At 41.9% G+C, this 18,917-nt stretch overlaps 1 protein-coding gene across 10 annotated transcripts in view; it reads left to right on the top strand.

Annotated features, from left to right (window-relative positions):
• Nucleotides 1-18,917, top strand: part of LOC142666727 (piezo-type mechanosensitive ion channel component 2-like) — a 224,171-nt gene that overhangs the window by 149,003 nt on the left and 56,251 nt on the right. For 8 of the 10 annotated variants that reach the window (XM_075846886.1, XM_075846883.1, XM_075846882.1 and 5 more), the window contains 14 exons: nucleotides 494-707; nucleotides 1,460-1,622; nucleotides 2,125-2,214; nucleotides 5,624-5,744; nucleotides 5,873-5,985; nucleotides 7,750-8,013; nucleotides 8,090-8,195; nucleotides 9,207-9,388; nucleotides 11,585-11,733; nucleotides 12,468-12,641; nucleotides 12,731-12,772; nucleotides 14,248-14,280; nucleotides 15,978-16,081; nucleotides 17,722-17,879. In XM_075846886.1, coding sequence (XP_075703001.1) covers nucleotides 494-707; nucleotides 1,460-1,622; nucleotides 2,125-2,214; nucleotides 5,624-5,744; nucleotides 5,873-5,985; nucleotides 7,750-8,013; nucleotides 8,090-8,195; nucleotides 9,207-9,388; nucleotides 11,585-11,733; nucleotides 12,468-12,641; nucleotides 12,731-12,772; nucleotides 14,248-14,280; nucleotides 15,978-16,081; nucleotides 17,722-17,879 — 1,913 coding nt within the window. The remainder of the gene's footprint in view (nucleotides 1-493; nucleotides 708-1,459; nucleotides 1,623-2,124; nucleotides 2,215-5,623; nucleotides 5,745-5,872; nucleotides 5,986-7,749; nucleotides 8,014-8,089; nucleotides 8,196-9,206; nucleotides 9,389-11,584; nucleotides 11,734-12,467; nucleotides 12,642-12,730; nucleotides 12,773-14,247; nucleotides 14,281-15,977; nucleotides 16,082-17,721; nucleotides 17,880-18,917) is intronic. The other 2 variants (XM_075846890.1, XM_075846891.1) reach the window with 2 other exon arrangements.

Genomic DNA, 18,917 nt, shown 5'->3' on the forward strand with positions numbered 1-18,917 from the left:
TCCACGCAGCCTAATGCCCCTATAGCTGCCATCACACAGTATAATGCCCCCTGCACCCCACACAGTATAAAGTCCCTCGTAGCTGTCCCCACGCTGTATAATGCCCCCACAGCTGTCCCTAACAATGCCTGATAAAAATAATAATATACATACTCCCCTAACCCCGTTCCATTGACGAGTGGAGGAGATCCCTCTGCTCCTCTGGTCAGTGCAGCACGACTCAGATGACGTCGTGATGATGTCACTGCCACGCGTCCCGTGATACATGGTGAATGGTAGATGCTCTACAATTGAATTCAACTGTATCTGCGTCCTGAAGATGCAGATACAGTTTAAACCGGGAGAAAATAATTGCTAAAGCGGAAATTCACAAGATAACGTCAATTAATTGCGCTGAATTCTGATTATTTTTCAAATAATTGCTCAGCCCCAGTGTGAACCTTTAATCCATGTTCTGTATATTGCAGTAACCGCTCCTGTTTGTCTTCCTCAGGTATTATTTTACCTTCTGTGACCTCTGCCTTGTATTTTTTCATCTTCCTGGTTCTGTGTTCCTGGTGGGCATGTAACCGCAGTGTAAGCCTAGTGGTTTTCAGCAGTCTCTGTGTCTTGGCTGCAATCTTTAGCGCTGGTCACTTGACTGCCGTCTATCTTTATCAGCTCCCTTACTTTCAAGAAGTAATTCCTCCTCAGGATTTGTACGCAAGGTAAGATTTCTAATTATTATTGCTTGCATTTTTTTTTTTTTATAAAATAATTATTTTTGATTTGCTGGACCAGTTTTTGAGCATCTTTCGACTGTCCCTTTCTATTTGGGGTACACGTAGATGATTGCGTGATAAAATGCATCAATCTGTAATCACCCACTTGGCTTTTTAAAGGGGAACTAAACGTTCAACAAACTTCTGACATGTCATAGTGACACGTCAGAAGTTTGGATTGGTGGGGATCCGAGCACGGAGACCCCTACTGATCGCTAAAACAAAGCGGCAGAAGTGCTTGTGTGAGCGCTCTCCCGCTTTGTTTCTATTCGGCTTTTTCCAGAGTATGGGCTCATAGACTTTGTACTCCGATACATTGATTTCCGGAAAAAGCCGAACAGAAACAAAGCGGCTCACACGAGCACTTCTGCTGCTTTTGTTTTAGCGCTCTATGGGGGTCTCAGTGCTCGGACCCCCACCAATCAAAACTTCTGACATGTCACTATAACACGTCAGAAGTTTGTTGAACGTTTAGTTACCCTTTAAGAACAGCGGGGTTTTTCTGTCGGTATGTTCACACATGGGTAAACTTGTAATTATTCATCCAGTGGCAATGTATGCCCAGTCCGAATATCTAAATGATCTCCGCAGAAAAGTGACTGGAGTCCAGTGATACCCAGTACAACTTTTTTTTTTATAACTTTTTGATGTGTTGTTCTGATTATTGCAAAATATACTTATGTATTCTCGATGGCTAGGCTTTTTGGGATGACCGCAATTATCAGGACCAATCAGACGGAATTATGGATGATCCATCTTCACCAAGATCTGCACTGGCCAGTTTTCACAAACCCATTTATGCTGCTGGTTCTATATTATACATTGGTTATGTTGGTGCAGCAATGGGCTAAACTTCCAATGGTAGGTCACAAAATTATTCCATTGCTCAAAGTTATCAGTGTTACATTGGAAATATCTTTAAGGGCCTGTTCACATCACCGTTGGCTTTCCGTTCCGGAGTTCCGTCGGAGGTTTCCGTCGGGTGAACTCGCAACGGAAAGTGAAAGTGAAACCACAGCTTCCGTTTCAGTCACCATTGATGTCAATGGTGACGGAAACATCGCTAATGGTTTCCGTTCGTCACTATTCCGGCAGATTTCTGTTTTTCCGACGGAATCAATAGCGCAGTCGACTCCGCTATTGATTCCGTCGTTAAAACGAAAACCTGCCGCAATGGTGATGAATGGAAACCATTAGCGATGTTTCCGTCACCATTGATATCAATGGTGACTGAAACGGAAGCTGTGGTTTAACTTTCACTTTCTGTTGCGGGGTTTACCCGACGGAAGCCTCCGACGGAACCCCGGAACAGAAAGCCAACGCTGATGTGAACAGGCCCTAATTCTGTATTTATCTTTTAAAGGAGGAACCTACACTTAGAAAAGAAAACTGCCCAAAAGATGATCACCGTTTGGATGAAATACTTTGGACCTCAAATGCTGAGCTCATACAAGTGAGTGTTTTATATTGATTTTTTTTCACAAATTTTAAAAGCATACGGGGCTGGAAATGGAGGAAAAAAACAAGAATTTTACAACATATTGGTCTTCTGTATGTGCCATTAATGGTTTTTTAAGGAACCATAGAGGATGTTCTGTATTCAGCTGAAGTCAGTTGACAGTGGTAGCCATTAAAGGGACACTGAGGGGAATTTATTAAGACTGGCGTTTCATATGCCAGTCTTAAACGAAAATACGTCAGAGTGAAACGCGCAAATTTTATTAGGAGGCGCACGCCTCTTAATTAATTTGGCACATTTTGGACTATCCTAAGACCAGAAATTGAATTCTGGTGTAAATTTGCCCGTTGGTGGACCCGCACTTTATGGTTAACCCGCTCACTTTTCTCAACATTTTTTATTTTTGAAAACAGCTTAAATTATTTGGTAAATTATGATATATATATATATTTTTTTTTTAAATCAACTTTATTTGAATTGTAACCCCTTGATGACCGCCAATACGCCTTTTCACGGCAGCTGTTAACTGTACTTATGCCAGAGCACCGCCTTTTCACGGCGCTGTGACATAAGCCCGGCACGGGTGTCCTGTGCCGGCTAAAGCGGGTGTCGGGCGGTCTAAAGACAGCCGGGCATCTACTCTAATGAGTGGGATCGTACCCGTTTTACCCCTTAGATGCGGCGCTCGATAGCGAGCGCCGCATCCAAGTGGTTTTGGAGGGAGGGAGCTCCCTCTCTCACCCCATCAGCAACCTGCAATTGCAGTCACTTCTATAACAGCCGGTGGCCTAACAAAGGCCCCCAGGTCTGCCTGTGGTGGATGCCGGCTAGGCAATGCCTGGGGCATGACCTAGCAGGTGCCTGTCAGTTTTACACTGACAGGCAATAATACGCTGCAATACAGAAGTATTGCAGTGTATTATAAAAGCGATCAGAAGATCGCATAGTGAAGTCTCCTAATGGGACTAAAAATAAAGTTATCAAAAAGTTTAATAAAGTTAATAATAAATAAAAATCCCAAATAAAAAAAAATTAAAAACCCGCTTTTTCCCTTATAAAATACTTTAATATGAAAAAACTATTTTTTTTTAAAAACATTACACATATTTGGTATCGCCATGTCCATAACGACTCCACCTATAAAGTTATTATGTTATTTAAGCCACACGGTGAAAGCCGTAAAAAATAAAATAAAAAACAATGCCAGAATTGATGTTTTCTGTTCATCCTGCCTTCAAAAAAATGTGATAAAAATGTATCAAAAAGTCGCATGTACTCCAAAATGGTACTAATAAAAACTAAAAGTTGTCCCGCAAAAAACAAGCCCTCATGCAGCTGCATCGGCCTAAAAATAAAACAATTATGGCTCTTAAAACATGGCGACACAAAATCAAATGTTTTTACTGTGTAAAAGTAGTAAAACATATCGCCACAATCGTAATGACCCACTGAATAAAGTTATTATGTTATTTATACCACACAGTAAACGGCGTAAATTTAAGACGCAAAAAAGAGTAGCGAAATTTATGGGTATTTTTCCATTACCCCCCAAAAAAGTTACTAAAAGTTAATCAATAAATTATATGTACCCCAAAATGTTGTGACTTTATTTTATACAGCTATGTCGATGCAAAAATAAAAAAGTTGATGGAAAAACGTAAAAAATTGCTTGGTCATTAAGGTCTAAAATAGGTTGGTCATTAAGGGGTTAACTCAGGGGTCTCAAGCACGCGGCCTGCGGGACACAGAGCCGCTATTATAGGCTCTGCTCCGAGACTCTGGAATTCCCTGACATCGCTGTCCACATATGAATAGCGATGTCTGGGGCTTCCCCAGAGCCGGAGTCCCGTGCAGAGCGTTAGTACAAGCTCTGCTCCGGGACTCTGTGGAATTCCCTGACATCGCTGTCCATATATGGACAGTGTGTCAGGGTCTTCCCCAGAGCGGAGTCCCGGGCAGAGCGCTTGTATAGGCTCTGCTCCGGGACTCTGTGGAATTCCCTGACATCGGTGTCCATATTTGGACACACGATATCTGGGGCTTCCCCAGAGCCGGAGTCCCGGGCAGAGCGCTAGTGTAGGCTCTGCTCTGGGACTCTGGGGAGGCCTCTGACATCGCTGTTCATACATCGACAATGATGTCAGGGGCTTCCCCACAGCAGGAGTCCCAGTGATGTCAGGAGCACAGCTGGAGTCCCAGGAAGAGCCCACTAGCGCTCTGCCCGGGACTCCAGCTCTGGGGTTGCCCCTGACATATATGGACAGTGATGTCAGGAACAGAGCTGGAATCCCAGGCAGAGTGCTAGAAGCGGCTCCTCTCTGGGACTCCAGCTCTGGGCAAGCCCCTGACTTCACTGTGGCAGCATCTACAGAGGGCACTGTGGCAGCATCTACAGAGGGCACTGTGGCAGCATCTACAGAGGGCACTGTGGCAGCATTTACAGAGGGCACTGTGGCAGCATCTACAGAGGGCACTGCGGTATATAGTGTTATAGTAGTTCAAATAATGAATTGATTAACAATAATTTTGTATTGTATCATATTTGAAAGTAATGCGGCCCGTCAACTTCCCATTTTTTCTATATGCGGCCCACTTACCCGGCCAAGTTTGAGACCCCTGGGTTAACTAATCCAAGTGAAAATAAACAATCATTTTGCATGTGAAGACTTGACTGTTTTCTATCTTTCCCCCCTATGGCTGCTGTTTTATACACTTTTTTTTCTGTTTTATCTGAGACAGACCTGTAATTTTGTCCATAACCCTCTGCTACTTATAGAAAATTATAAAATTCAATTTCCCTTAAAACAAGATGATTTTTTTTGTGGAGCAATCTGCAATTGTATTCACATCGCGTTTGTGCTATCCGCCGGGCGTATACGTTTTTAAACACTTTTTATTATTGAAACGTATAGCTCAGCGTATATATACACACTATATTGGGTCAAACGTGGACCAAAATAGCGTCCGTTTGGTCTTTGTTTGTCATGGTTTACATTGGGTTACTGTTTTTTTAAAGTACTGAAAAGAGGAGTCTGCTGTGCTATTCTGTACTTCAAAAAAACGTATACGCGATGTAACGTTATTTTTAGCATTGATCTCAATGGACGACGTATGCAAACGTAATGCTATAGGTTTGTACCCGTTTACATACAATAAATCTATTATTTAATTTTTTTATTTTTTTTTCTATCAGTGTTCACTTAAAAAAAAAACATGTACCTTTTTTTTAGGTAAAAATGGACAGAAACGTATACCGACGTATGAGCTAATGCTAAATGTATAGGCTATAAAAAAACGTAAACAGAAAATGGTCCACGTTTGTATAAAAAACGTATACACCATGTGAATGGTGGGGATCATTGTGCATTATACATTTTGATTTTGGTTTTACCCTTATTTTTAGCCTGAATATCTGATGCCAAATGGGTGGCAAGAATTGCCGCTGCTGAAATGTGAAGTACAGCAAGCACATGATTTCTCTGTGCCCATATACCTTGAAGATGAGGAAAAAACTGTGGAGTCAGGTCAGTTTGCCGCAATAAGCTTTACGGTTAATTCTCTGGTTTTTACCTCGTGTGCGCTAAGAAATAAATATCGCCGAGGTTTTGTTAGCTGTGTTTAGAGAACATATTTTGTGTTTCATGTCACTCAGAGACGGAGGAAGCCGAGGAGATCACTCCAGCAGAGTCCAAGCCCAGTGGGATGGCCGTCCTTGGCCAGTTTATCATGCGGCAGAGTTACGTCAGTGCCTTGATTGTCATGATGGTAAGATTGCGTATTATGTATGAAGGGGATACGTATACTGATGTAGGCGTAGATACAAATGAATAGATTACATCAGTACTGTTATCCTCCATCAGTCTTTTAAAGGAGACCTAGAAGAAAATGAAGAGGCCCCTTAATGTACACCGTCAGAAAAACATAAAAAGCTGTGCAGTATCTTGCCAGATCTCTACACCATATCGAGGCGTCTATATTTAATCCATGGTCCCGAGATTTGAAAAAATTTGGAGTGTGTGCGGGTGTCCCAGTGGCCGATTTGTTCCAACCTGTAAATTTGGTCACATTTGTAAATCCAATGTGACAAGGTAGGGGGACCAGTAATCGAGCTGCGGCCATCAAGCAGTTTTTAATATGTGATGAACAATAGTAGTCCAAGCAGGCAGATTTTTCGAAGAAAATGGGACCTGAACTTGTGTAGTCTTTGTAATTTCGTCTCTAACGGATTTCCAGAATGGTTTAATCTCAGAACATTCCCACCAGGTATGGTACAGAGATCCAGCATTAGATTTACATCGCCAACAAAACGGGCTTAGGCCCCATGCACACGACCGTAGAATTCGCCCGTAGTTACGGACCCATTCATTTCTATTGACCACAGACACCTTCCCGTATATTTGCGGGAAGTCGTCCGGGCCGTAGAAAACCTCCGCAAAAGGTAGGACATGTCCTATCTTTTGCTTTTTACGGACCGTTCTCCCATACTAAATATGGGAGCCCAGGCCAAAAATGCGGGTGTCTGTCTGCGGCCGCCAGCGGCCAGCCGTGCTCTTGATGACAGACTGTGATTACGGGCACGGCAGTGTGCAGGAGGCCTAACAGTAGGAAATATTTTATGTAATCTTGTCTGGTAAGAAGCTTGTCATAGTTTTCTTGTGTTCTGACCGTCCTAAACCATTTTTTAATATCTCACTTCTATGCTGACGTATGATTACTCGAAGCAACAGGACCAAAGCCTGAGTTTGCAAAGCGGAGATTCTGATGACAAATTGTCCCCTTCTGATTTCTGTCAGGTTCAGTATTATCATAAAGACCTTTTGTTTGATCCAATTGACTAAATATAAAAATATCTACTTCATATCTGGCTTGAATAGTGGCGGTCGTGTGTGTAGAAGTCCATCCATATATTTGGTAATTTGTAGCCACACGAGGTCTCCATGATAACACTGCACCTGACAGGAACCAGAACAGTAAATCTGGCAATCAGGATCTCTCGTCTGCTAATTCAAGACATCAAATCTCGGCTTAAAAGTAGGATAATTATTGGCTATTCATTTTCTTCATCGGCTTCGTTCACATCTGCGTCAGGGCTCCGTTCATGGGTTCCGTCAAACCTTTCCATCAGGGGAACCCATGAAGGGAATCCAAACGGAAACCATAGCTTTCCGTTTGCATCACCATTGGTTTGAATGGTGACGGATGCGATGCAAATGGTTTCCGTTTGTCACCGTTGTGCGAGGGTTCTGTCGTTTTGACGGAATAAATACCATAGTCGACTGCGCTATTCATTCTGTCAATACGACGGAACCACTGCACAACAGTGACAAAAGAAAACCATTTGCACCGGATCCGTCACCATTGAAATCAATGGTGATATAAACGGAAACCTATGATTTCCGTTTGTTTCAGTTTGGACTCCATGACGGAGCAGATGTGAACGAAGCCTTATTGCCTCCCCTAATGAGTTATCAGGAATTATCACGATGACTGTGTTATTTTCATTATTAATAAGGCGCCGTTGTTTCCTAGATTTGGAGTATCACACACAACAGCTGGTTGACGTTTGTCTTGTTAATATGGTCGTGTGTAATCTGGATGACACGGGATCGGCGTCGTTACGCCATGCTAAGTGCCCCATTTTTGGCTTCTTATGCAAACATATTAGTGGTCCAAAATTTTTTTGTTGGTCTCAATATTTCCCAAGAAGAACTGTTCCCTGGAATACCCACAGCTGTCCTTATCGACTTTGACTTGAAGCCATATAATATGCCTTGTGGGCATCTTGGACTAAAGGTGAGACCAAACAGCTTCTTGGTTGTTCTCTGTGGATCAAATTACGCAGAATTAACTAGGTTACTTGTTTTTTCAGATTTTCTATGCCTTTATTTTCTGGACATTGTTAAGGCAGAATCTGAAAGAGCGTCATCTGGAAGGAGAAAAGGAATCGTTGAAAGCGGTTCTGGTGGAAGAAAGTGGTTAGTAGGCAGCAGTGGATGGAGGGAAAGTAGTCCCTTACTAGAGTCATAAACTTTGTGTTAGAAATCATCGCACCGAGTCGTTTTGTACAGCAAGCCCCTAAAGCTGTCAGGCTTCGTAAAATTACCAGCGATCAATCATTCTAATCTTTTTTTTTTAACTCTTTAGCTGTCTATTTTTCTCACAAAAGTTACATTTGGAATGGTTAGGTCTAGTTGAAGACCAGCCTACCAGCCATACCCATTGGTGGGCCCAGATTCTGATGATGTCTAGCCTTAATAGGCCCCAATAAGTTTCTTCAGAGGGCGATTCCCACTTGTGCATCCATTGCTCATTGGGTCTATTACTCTTTTGGGCTATTTGACAAATCAGATGTTATTGATGATGTGACACGTGCGCAAGGATAACCTCAAAGTTGACACTAAATTAAATGTGGACATGAACTTGTTCTGTATAGCTGAAGGGTGAGCCCAATGTGTCTACTAAAAAGTTTTGTCTATTTCATCGAGTATAAAATACAATAACTTCTTAATGCAAGCAAAAATGTTTACTTTTGTGCTATACGTGTAGTATTGTTGGGTGGGAGTTTAGCCAGTACTAATATTTAATTTAGATTCAGCTAGGCATAAGTTTACTTCACTCCCACAAGTAATATAAAAACACTGTGTTATATGTATTTGTACTTGGATTATTTATTACAATTATTTATAATTCATATTATGAGTATACATCATGAGCAATGTTTATAGTCAATGAGAAGCTTATTGACTTCTGATATACTAGTCGTTCATAGACAGTCAAACGTCTTTAAGACAATTACCCAGAATGACATAAAAAAAATTGTCTTCTAGTGGTCGTGGTCACCTTAAAGAAGATGACCAGTATACATAGTATATGATGGAACAGAATGTCACGGGAAATGTGGTCTAGATGAAGGGGTGTTCTTCTCAAAAAGGTAATCCTCGTTTTCCAAAAACTTTACAGATGATATTTTATTTTGCTTTTCGCAGAAACCGAAGAACCTCCAAATGCGTTCATGGAGATGGTGGGCTCCTTGGTGCGCGGTACCCTGGTGAAATACTGGATTTACTTTTGCGGTGTCATGTTTTTTGTCGTCAGTTTTAGCGGGAAGGTTGTGGTATATAAGATCCTCTACATTGTGCTGTTCCTGTTCTGTGTGTCTTTGTACAAGGTGAGAACAACTCAAATCAGATAGCACATATAGCTAAGGCTTCGTTCACATCTGCATCAGGGCTTCATTCATGGGTTCCCCTGACGGAAATCTCCGATGGAACCCATGAACGGAGCCCTGATGCAGATGTGAACGAAGCCTTAGCGCTTCCATTTAAAATTCCTGATCACAGAGATCTTTTCCCCCTGCGCTGTAGTTGTGAACGCCCATAATAATAGTATTGTCAACACTTGGGTCTAAGGGTAACTAAGGGTCTACCCATACAAAATCCATTCAGGTAAAGTATGTATTTACTTGCTCTACTAATGGACCTTGTGTAATTGTTTTCATGTGCGTTACAGAGTTATAATCTATTGAGTACTGGGTGGTCCAGTATTACATTAGCAACTGAAAAGATCCTTTTATTTTTTAATCAACAAAATTTTTTATTTAGGAATGCAAATAAGTTATATAGGGTGAGTTATTTGATGGCCACGCAGGGCCCACAGTATGAAAAAAATCTGTAAAAGAATGAATGTTATATACGTCCATGTGCTGTCCGTTAAAGCAACGGACAGCACACAGACCTATGCAAATCAATGGGGCTATTTCCGCTGCGTGAGAATCACCGCATGTCGTATTCTAGTCCATTTTTGCGGACCACGCGCCCATTGAAGTCTATGATTGCGTGAATATCATGCACAGCACAAGGACGTCATCCGTGCGCTGTCCATGTTTCACGCAAAAGTTGCTAAAGAAATGCAGAGAAAAAATAAATAAAAATGTGCACCAACAGTGATGTGAAAAACTGATGCCACACGGATCAAACACTCATGCCACACGGACCTGCAACGCATGAAAAACGGTGGGGTTTATTGTGGACGCAAAATGGACATATTTGCGTGAATCAGGCTCAACTCCACATTTAGGATTGTCCATGGTATTCTGCTCAGGCTACGGTCAGATTTGATGACATGACAGATTTACATGCCAGATTTATGGGCGTAAAAAACGCCCGTAAATTGTCAGTGTGCGTTGCATTTTTTGCATCAGTGTGATTTGCGTGTGACATGTGTTTTTCACACCCTTGCAAGCACTTTTTTCTTTTTTTTTAATGTAATTGATGCGTGAAACAGGGGGTGCCGTGTGCGGTGCGTGGTTTTCACGCACCCATTGACTTCAATGGGCGGCTAGGGGCGTGAAAATGCAGCAATATAGGACATGCAGTGAGTTTCACGCAACGGACACTCGCATGGGGAAAACTCGCGCATGTCTGAATAGACCCATTGAAATCAACGGGTCTGTGTACTGTGCGTTATTTCAACAACGCACAGCACAACAACGCACGAAAATCACGCTCATCTGAATGAGCCCTAAGGAGAAGGAAAAAAAACAGTTAAGGCACAACAGAGGTCCTATCACATGGTAGCATAGTGGTTAGAACTAATACCTGTACGCAATATAATAAAGAAGTCCCGACAAATATCCAGGCTGAGCGTCAAGACTGCATTTTTAAATCAACACAAAACAAACAAACGAGCAAGAAAACAAAAAGAAAAACAAAATAATACAAAATTAGCCTGACATAAAACGTACCTGCGCCACATCCCCCTTCAAGGCCACAAACACTCATTATGGGGGGCTATGCTTGTACGCTCCTCCCAACCTTCAGTACACAGGGGACTAGACGCGTCATCATCGTAAGTCGGACACCGGGATGGGAGGGTGAGGGGGGACTCTAGCCACCTGCTCCAAATGATGTGGGACCTGGCCTCCTTCTTCCTATGTGTATATCCATTTCCTTAAAGGAAGCGTAGCCCCGACTGACCAAGTCCAGTCCCCAAGTGTGGGAGAACAACAAGACATCCAAAATTGATTGTCTTCCTGGAACAATATAGTGCTTCACACAGGAAAAACTCTCTCCGTCACAGAGGGGTATGCCTCTTGGTCTATAAAAAGTAGACATGTTTTGGGGTCATCCGGCACCACCACCCATTACATCAAACAGAAATCTGCGAACCTGTTCCCAGTATCCCCTAACAATCGGACATATCCAAATGAAGTGATAAAAAGTACCAGGGGAATTGTCACATTTCTAAAAAGTTGCTTTTTATTTAATCAACTTTTGAGTTTAGTAACCCTTGTAAGACGCTGGACTGCGTAGTGGGAAAGGAGAAATGTAAAGTTTTTCCAACGCTATGCCTGTATAATTTTCAGATTCATTATGAATGGTGGAGAAGAATCCTGAAGTATTTCTGGATCACTGTGGTTTCCTACTCTATGGTGGTTCTCATTGCTGTCTATGTCTACCAGTTTAAGACCATCTCTGGATTTTTCCTTCAGATCCTGGGAATGTCAGAGGAGGGGTAAGAAAACCGGGGACTCTTACATTTCTTCATAATACAGGTTACAAACATTGGCCACTGCTGTAGATGATTGATAGTAATATACATGAGAAACAATAAGAGGGGAATTTCTCGCATGGACTAGACTTGAAGTGTCTGTCACTTCTATCTCACATGACAAAATGCTATTACATTTACTGAGGAAGCATGTACCGATATGGGAGCCTGTTTTTATATCACTTATGTGTAAAGTCAAATACACATGTCAAATTAAATCATTAAAGGGGTTTTCCCATCAGAGACATTTATGACATATCCACAGGACATGTCATAAATGTCAGAGAGATGCGTGTCCCACCTCTGGGACCTGCACCTATCTCTAAAACGGGGTACCCTAAACCCTGTTCTAGCTTTTGGTTCTCATGCTGACTCCCGGCCACTTCCTGATTACATGGTCAGGAGTTACGGAAACAGCGTAACTCGCTGCGCTACGCTGTTTCCGTAACTCTCGACCATGAAATCAGTAAGTGGCCCGGGAGGCAGTGTGAGCAAGAAAACCTAGAACGGGGTTTAGGGGGCCCCGTTCTAGAGATAGGTCCGGGTCCCTGAGGTGGGACCCATATCTATCTGACATTTATGACATATCATGTGGATATGTCACAAATGTCTCTGATGGGAAAACCCCTTTAACATTATAGAACAGTGGATTGACAGACAAAGATTAGTGACAAATTCTTCTCTATATTTCTGCTCAGCCTGAGGGACCTGGGTTTGGAGCAGTACAGCACGGTGGAGCTGTTTGCTGGGATTCTTCTTCCGTCGTCCTTCCTTTTGGCCTGTATCCTTCAGCTTTACTACTTTAACGATGACTTCTTGAAACTTACCGATCTCAATAACATCCCAGTCAACGAAGGAGGCGTTCATGACAGGTCTGTATAGAAAATTCAAATTCAAGCACTAAAAAGTGTTCAAATTATTTTACATAGCACTGCTTATCTATGTCTTTTCATGTAAACAGCAAGAAGAAACTGGAGATCCGTGTCCTCATTCTGGCCAACATGTGAGTAATGCAATTATACATATAAGGCTCTGTTCACATCTGCATTGCGTTCTGATGTTCCGTCTGAGTTTTCCATCAGAACGGGACCCTGAACAGACACCACAGGTTTCCGTTTCCATCACCATTGATTTCAATGGTGACGGATCCGATGCCCATGGTTTCCGTTTGTCTCTGTTGTGCAACGGATCCGTAGTTTTGCCGGAAGCAATAGCGTAGTCGACTACGCTATTGCTTCCGGCAAAACGACAGATAAAAAGCTGTTGGATAAATTGTAAGGATATTATAATTCCACTCAGGCCTTGTTCACACAGCGTGTATTAGACGCGTTTTTCCTGCGTTTTACAGGCCAAAAAACGCCTCAAAAACACATGCTTTAAACGCATTGTAGTGCATACGTTTACACTCGTGTTTAAAAAACGTGTCGTGTAAAAAAAAGAAGCATCAGGTCAATTCCTTAGCGAAAATGCGTCAAAAATGCGCCTATTTCCCATAGTCAATGGGAGTTCTATCTACGCTCCAAAAAAACGCGCTGAAAACGCGGCACAAAAAGTGTGAAAAAAGGGGCAAAACCGCCTGCACTTTAAAAAGCGTTTTGCAGAAATGCTAGTGTTTTTGACTGGCTTACAAGTCAGGTTTTTTTAGCGCCGTGTGAACAAGGCCTAAGAAAACTAACACATTAGGTGGAAAATCTGATAGGGAATCAAAAGAACACCTGAGAGCGCCATAACAAGTACGGAACCGCAATATCTAGATACAAGCATTTTTTTTTTTTACGAAAATATTCAAAATTAATTGTGGGACAATTCCTTCAGGCTGGGATCCCACACGCCGTTTTTGTTGCACTTTTGGGGTCCGTTTTTTTATTTTTATTTTAGCTAAACACAGAATTGGACTCAAAAGAAAGGAGATGCATCAGTCTTGTCTTTATAACTTTACTTCCTTTTCGATCCACTTTTGGCTTTGGCTAGAAAAAATAAAACTGAGCCAAAAACTGCATCAAAACTGTGTGTGTGATCCTGGCCTTAGTGGTGTGTGCTTCAGTATTGTGATTTTGTTTTGTCAATGTATCACAGTATAAGCAAGATTTCACTGCCCTGACACCTCTTATACATTTAGGTTACATTCACACGAGCGTGACAGATTTACGCGCGTAAAAAAGCACGTAAATCTGTCCGCGTGCGTTGCGTTTTGCATCAGTGTGCTTTGCATGTGGCATGTGTTTTTTACGCACTTGCAAGCACTTTTTTTTTTTTTCAATGTAATTGATGTGTGAGACAGGGACATGCATCTGTGCGCTGTCCGTGGTTTTCATGCCCCCATTGACTTCAATGGGCGACTAGGTGCGTGAAGTACACCAATACAGGACATGCAGTGAGCTTCCCGCAATGGACATTGAAATCAATAGGTCTGTGTGCTATCTGTTATTTCAACGCCCAGCAATTCTCTAGAATAAAATTCCTAATTTCCGTTTGCAGGATAAAAGACAACCTTGGCAATCTGAAGACAACGTAAGGAACCAGCGTCTAATATTCTCATTTTGAAGTTCTAGCATCACATTACAGTAACAAAATACTCAATTTCAAGGGTCGTTTCGTTTTATGATAAAAAATGCTATCCATGGAATCGGTGGTAGATATGGGTCAAATGTATATTGTTAGGTTAACGTATTAACCTTTTATGCCTAGGATACAAACAGTGAGTTTTGGGTTAATAGAGGGAGTCCTCCATTCAGGACTGTCATTTATTTTCTCAGCTATATGATGAATATCTGTGTTTCTAAGGGTTTCCACATCACAAAATAAGATTTATTGGAATAAATAACCTTCTGAATAATCAGCCCAAAAAAAGACGGACTGAAGCGACTATTTGTTTATTACTTATATCAATGGTGGTAAGGTTCGTGTTTTTGTAATAGGAATACTAAGGAACCCTTATATCACTGTACATATATTCGCACACATTAGATACAGATTACTTTGAATTCTGACACTATGGTGTTTGTTTTTGGATACCAACCACCTAAATTTATAGTGTTACGGCACCATATTATTCATATACATCACACTGTAAGGCTAGCCCTACACATTCGATGTATGTCAGACAAACCTGACGATTTTGGCAGGACCCGCCAACCATCTAATGTATATGGCGGTGTCCCGACTCTCCCCTGAGTATGAATTTGTTGAATTTCAACATGCCCAATCCTTTTGTTTGCAAATAGATAAGCCCCTGCCAGAAGAGTCTGACAGCAGCTTTCTCACTTCTCCCTGTTGAAAACACATACATGCTCGGCTGAGCATGGATAGGTCAGGAGGAATACCTGTCAGCCGAGTGATCGTTCGGCTGACATCTATCTCAAGTGTATAGCCTGCTTAAAGGGGATGACCTCTACTGAACAACTGATGACCTATCCATCGGGGTGGGTCCGACACACGGACCCCGCAACGTTAAGCCGCTCCGGTGGCCTGTGGGCACCGGATATTATGGTCCATTATGTGATGTATGGAGCCGGGAGCAGTTGGCTCCGTACATAGCATAGCGGCCGTGCTGCCGAACTGCAGCTCTGCAGCTATTCACTTGAATACTGCAGCTCGGCCGCTACTCAGTGGCCGGAGCCAACTGCTGCCGGCATGTACGTCCGGTGCTCGGAGGCAGCTGGAGCGGCTTAACGGTTCGTGGTCTGGGTGTCGGACCCCCCACAGATCATGTAATGATGACCTAGATCATCAGTTCTCCAATAGTGGGCAACCCCTTTTAAAGCTTTGTAGACTGTTAATGTGCAGTATTCACTTGTATAGGTGATCTCATCTGTTTGCAGTTATCTTTGTATGTTAACTCTGTCCCGCCTACTTATGTTGCCACTGTTTTTATGTGCCAGGGTGTTCTAATGGGTTTACCCTGGCAGTTGGCCCGGTTGTACTGGCTACTTCTGATACCCCACATCCTATTCCAAAATGTTCACCTGCAGAGCCTGTGATCTATCATCAGCTGATTATGGTGACAACTCTCTTCTCTGTAATATATCGGCATGGACTGCCTTGAAGTGTATGTGAAAGCATGGGGAGTGTAGATCCCCCAAATATGTGTTCGGAATGTTTCTAATAATTGTCATCATGCATAATGCATATAATTTAAGAATAAAGACGTTAAAATGTGCATTTACACCTAATGGTTGAATATAAATCTTTACATAATGTTTTTATAGTCTGGATGCTGATAAAAAGAACGGTTCAAGTCAGAGCACACTGGAAAAAATTGATAACATGACGGAGGATGGAGATACGACAGAAGATGAACCAACGACTCCAGGTAATAAACAGTCATATTAATTATAACTGGGTATATATGTGTACAAAATCCAGATGGTCACTTTCTTGTTGATGATCGATTGAATCTGAATTTGGTACTTTGTGCCATATTTTAGAAATGTTCCAGTCTGTGAAGTAGGTTAAAGAGGTTGTCTGGTTTAGACAGCGCCTACATGTGAGGCCCCCTGCTGTTGTGCTGATGACAGTGGTTTTTGCTGCCAAGCCCCTTCGAATGGTCAGCTCGGTTGACGACTATCTATTTCCTTTGCAACAAATCATTACATGACGCCCTTTGAAATCAATAGACAAGCAGTGGAATCCTCTAATGAGACAGGTTCTCTCTGTACAGCTCCCTATACTCTAATAGAGGGTGTCCCGAGTGGGATGCAAATGTAAATGAGTGGTCTAATGCAGACAACGGCTTTAGTAATGCCCTATCTCCTAGCTAATCTAATAGGCGCTGTCACACTGATAATGCCAGTGAAAATTGTGTCCCAAAAAGTTTATTATTTTAAAAGTTATGAGCTTTTTTCTAAATATACAAATGAGACTAAACTAGACAAGTGGGAGGTAACAACAGCGATTCTCGGGAGGTGGAGCCTCCTCACAGCCTCTGACTCCGTCCTATCAGCATGAAGCTGTTTCACACAGTGTGAGAGACTGAGGCTGGAGGGAAGGAGGATCACTTCAAATAGCCATATCTCGAGCTGTGGACCACCTAGAACAACGGTGTCTGATGTCATATTAGAGAGGAGATTCTAATCTTTCATATGACACCAGGATCTAGCTGTGAAACAACCGGAGGTATCACCAGTTGAAATCACAGTCGGGAATTGAAGCTGTATACTATATTATCAGACTGTTTTGCTGGGCATGGAGCGGGGAGAAGCTGTATGCTGATTGGACAGCGTCATACAGAAAACATTACACCGCCCAGAGTGAAAAGAAAGAGTCACCTCCCATTTGGCTATTAAAGCCACATTAGCCTATTTAGAAAAATGCTCATAACTTTGCAAATAATAAAAGTTTTTGAAAAAAAATTACACTGTAGTTATCAGCATCAAAACGCCTATAAGATTAGATGATAGGGAATTAATAAACTGGTGACAGATCCTCTTTAAGTTCTTTGGACATATTAGATGTCCAAAGAACTATGCCTATTTAGATAATGCATATTTTCTAATATACTATGCCCAAATGTAGTGGTTTGATAGGTAAAGAAACTATATCCTGTACAATTTAAAATAACTATGTTTTACACATTATTGTTACTAAAGGATTATCTCATTGAGGTCCTCTAAACCCACTGCATGAACGTGTATAACCATGAAGGCCATTAGCTGGTCATCAAAGTTTTAATCTCTTAATGTAAACCGGAGCTGTTGTTTATGCGGTTTCTCTGTCTAGAAACTAATTTATAAAACTTTTAACTCTGAACTTCAAAGGTTTTACTCTCCCGAGGGTATTTCATTTAGTGTCTGTTAAAGAGGGAAATGCACTGAGCAGGTTATAGTGATACATTTGTTGTTCGGTGAGTCTGATGAGCAGTCTACATATGTTCCTCTTTAACCTAAGGCACATATGCTTGATTATCAAGAGTCTTCATGCTACGAAGTACTAAAATATTGTGTCTATTTCCAGATAAAAACCCATGGGTTCTAGTGATTGATAAGTTGATGTCCATGCTGCAGACTCTGCTAAATTTTATCCATGATGTCCAAGTGCTCTTGTGGAGACTACTGGAATTGCACATTATCAAGATCGTCTCCACCATAATCATCTGGATCACACTCCAAGAGGTATTAAAAGATATTGAATGAAGTCCTGTGTCATAAGAGCAGCAGAAATAGAGTAGTAAATAATTCACGTGGAAAACAGCTATATATAACCTGTTGAACGTACTCTGAATGATTTTACTTTCACCATAGTAGTGATACAGTAGTATTTAAAGGGGTTGTCCACTACCGGACAACTGATGACCTATCTACCTGATAGGTTATCAGTATATGATCTTTCGGGGTCTGACACCCGGACCCTGCACCAATCAGCCACTCCGGCTGCCTTTGGGCAGTCGGAACAGCTGATCTGTGCAGGGTCCGAGTGTCAGACCCCCACTGATCATATACTGATAACCTATCCGGTGGATAGGTCATTAGTTGTCCACTAGTGGACAACCCCTTTAAGTTGGAAGACGTCATTTACATTACAATACATGGGTGCTACAGTAGAATGTTTAGTCCGCTGAAACTCCCCCCGGCAATAACCCCTTCAAGGTTTAATGATGACTGCAGTATCTTTAAAATTACCATATGCATGACTCATTGATGTGTTCATACAGATAGAAACTGATGCATTTGCTTGTATACACGGTGAAATTTTTTTAATCCGTCATCTGATCTAGAAAATCTGTTCGGCTTTTTCCTGAGATCAATGTAGTGGAGTACGGGCTCATAGAAAGTCTATGAGCCCGCACTCCGATACATCGGCTTTCCGTAAAAATCCGAACAGACACGAAGCGGCTCAGCGCTCACACGAGCAATTCTGCCGCTATATTTTAGCGATTGGTGGGGGTCTCAGTGCTCGGTGCGCTATGACATGTATTAGTTTGTTGAACGTTTACTTACCCTTCAAGGATAAAAAAAAGTGCTAGGACCTTGTGGGGCAGATTTATTAATACTGTCTTCATTTCAGCCTGCTTAGCACTAGACTAGATAAGCCCAATTTATCTCTGCGTTATGATAAATTTGGATTACCTTTGGACACTTCTGTGTAACCTTATGCCACCTCTTAGTTGACTTACTGTTGACCAACTTTTTTGCTCCAAAATTTGCATCAAT

The sequence above is a fragment of the Rhinoderma darwinii genome, chromosome 13, assembly GCF_050947455.1.
Source record: "Rhinoderma darwinii isolate aRhiDar2 chromosome 13, aRhiDar2.hap1, whole genome shotgun sequence".
Lineage (NCBI taxonomy): Eukaryota > Metazoa > Chordata > Amphibia > Anura > Rhinodermatidae > Rhinoderma > Rhinoderma darwinii.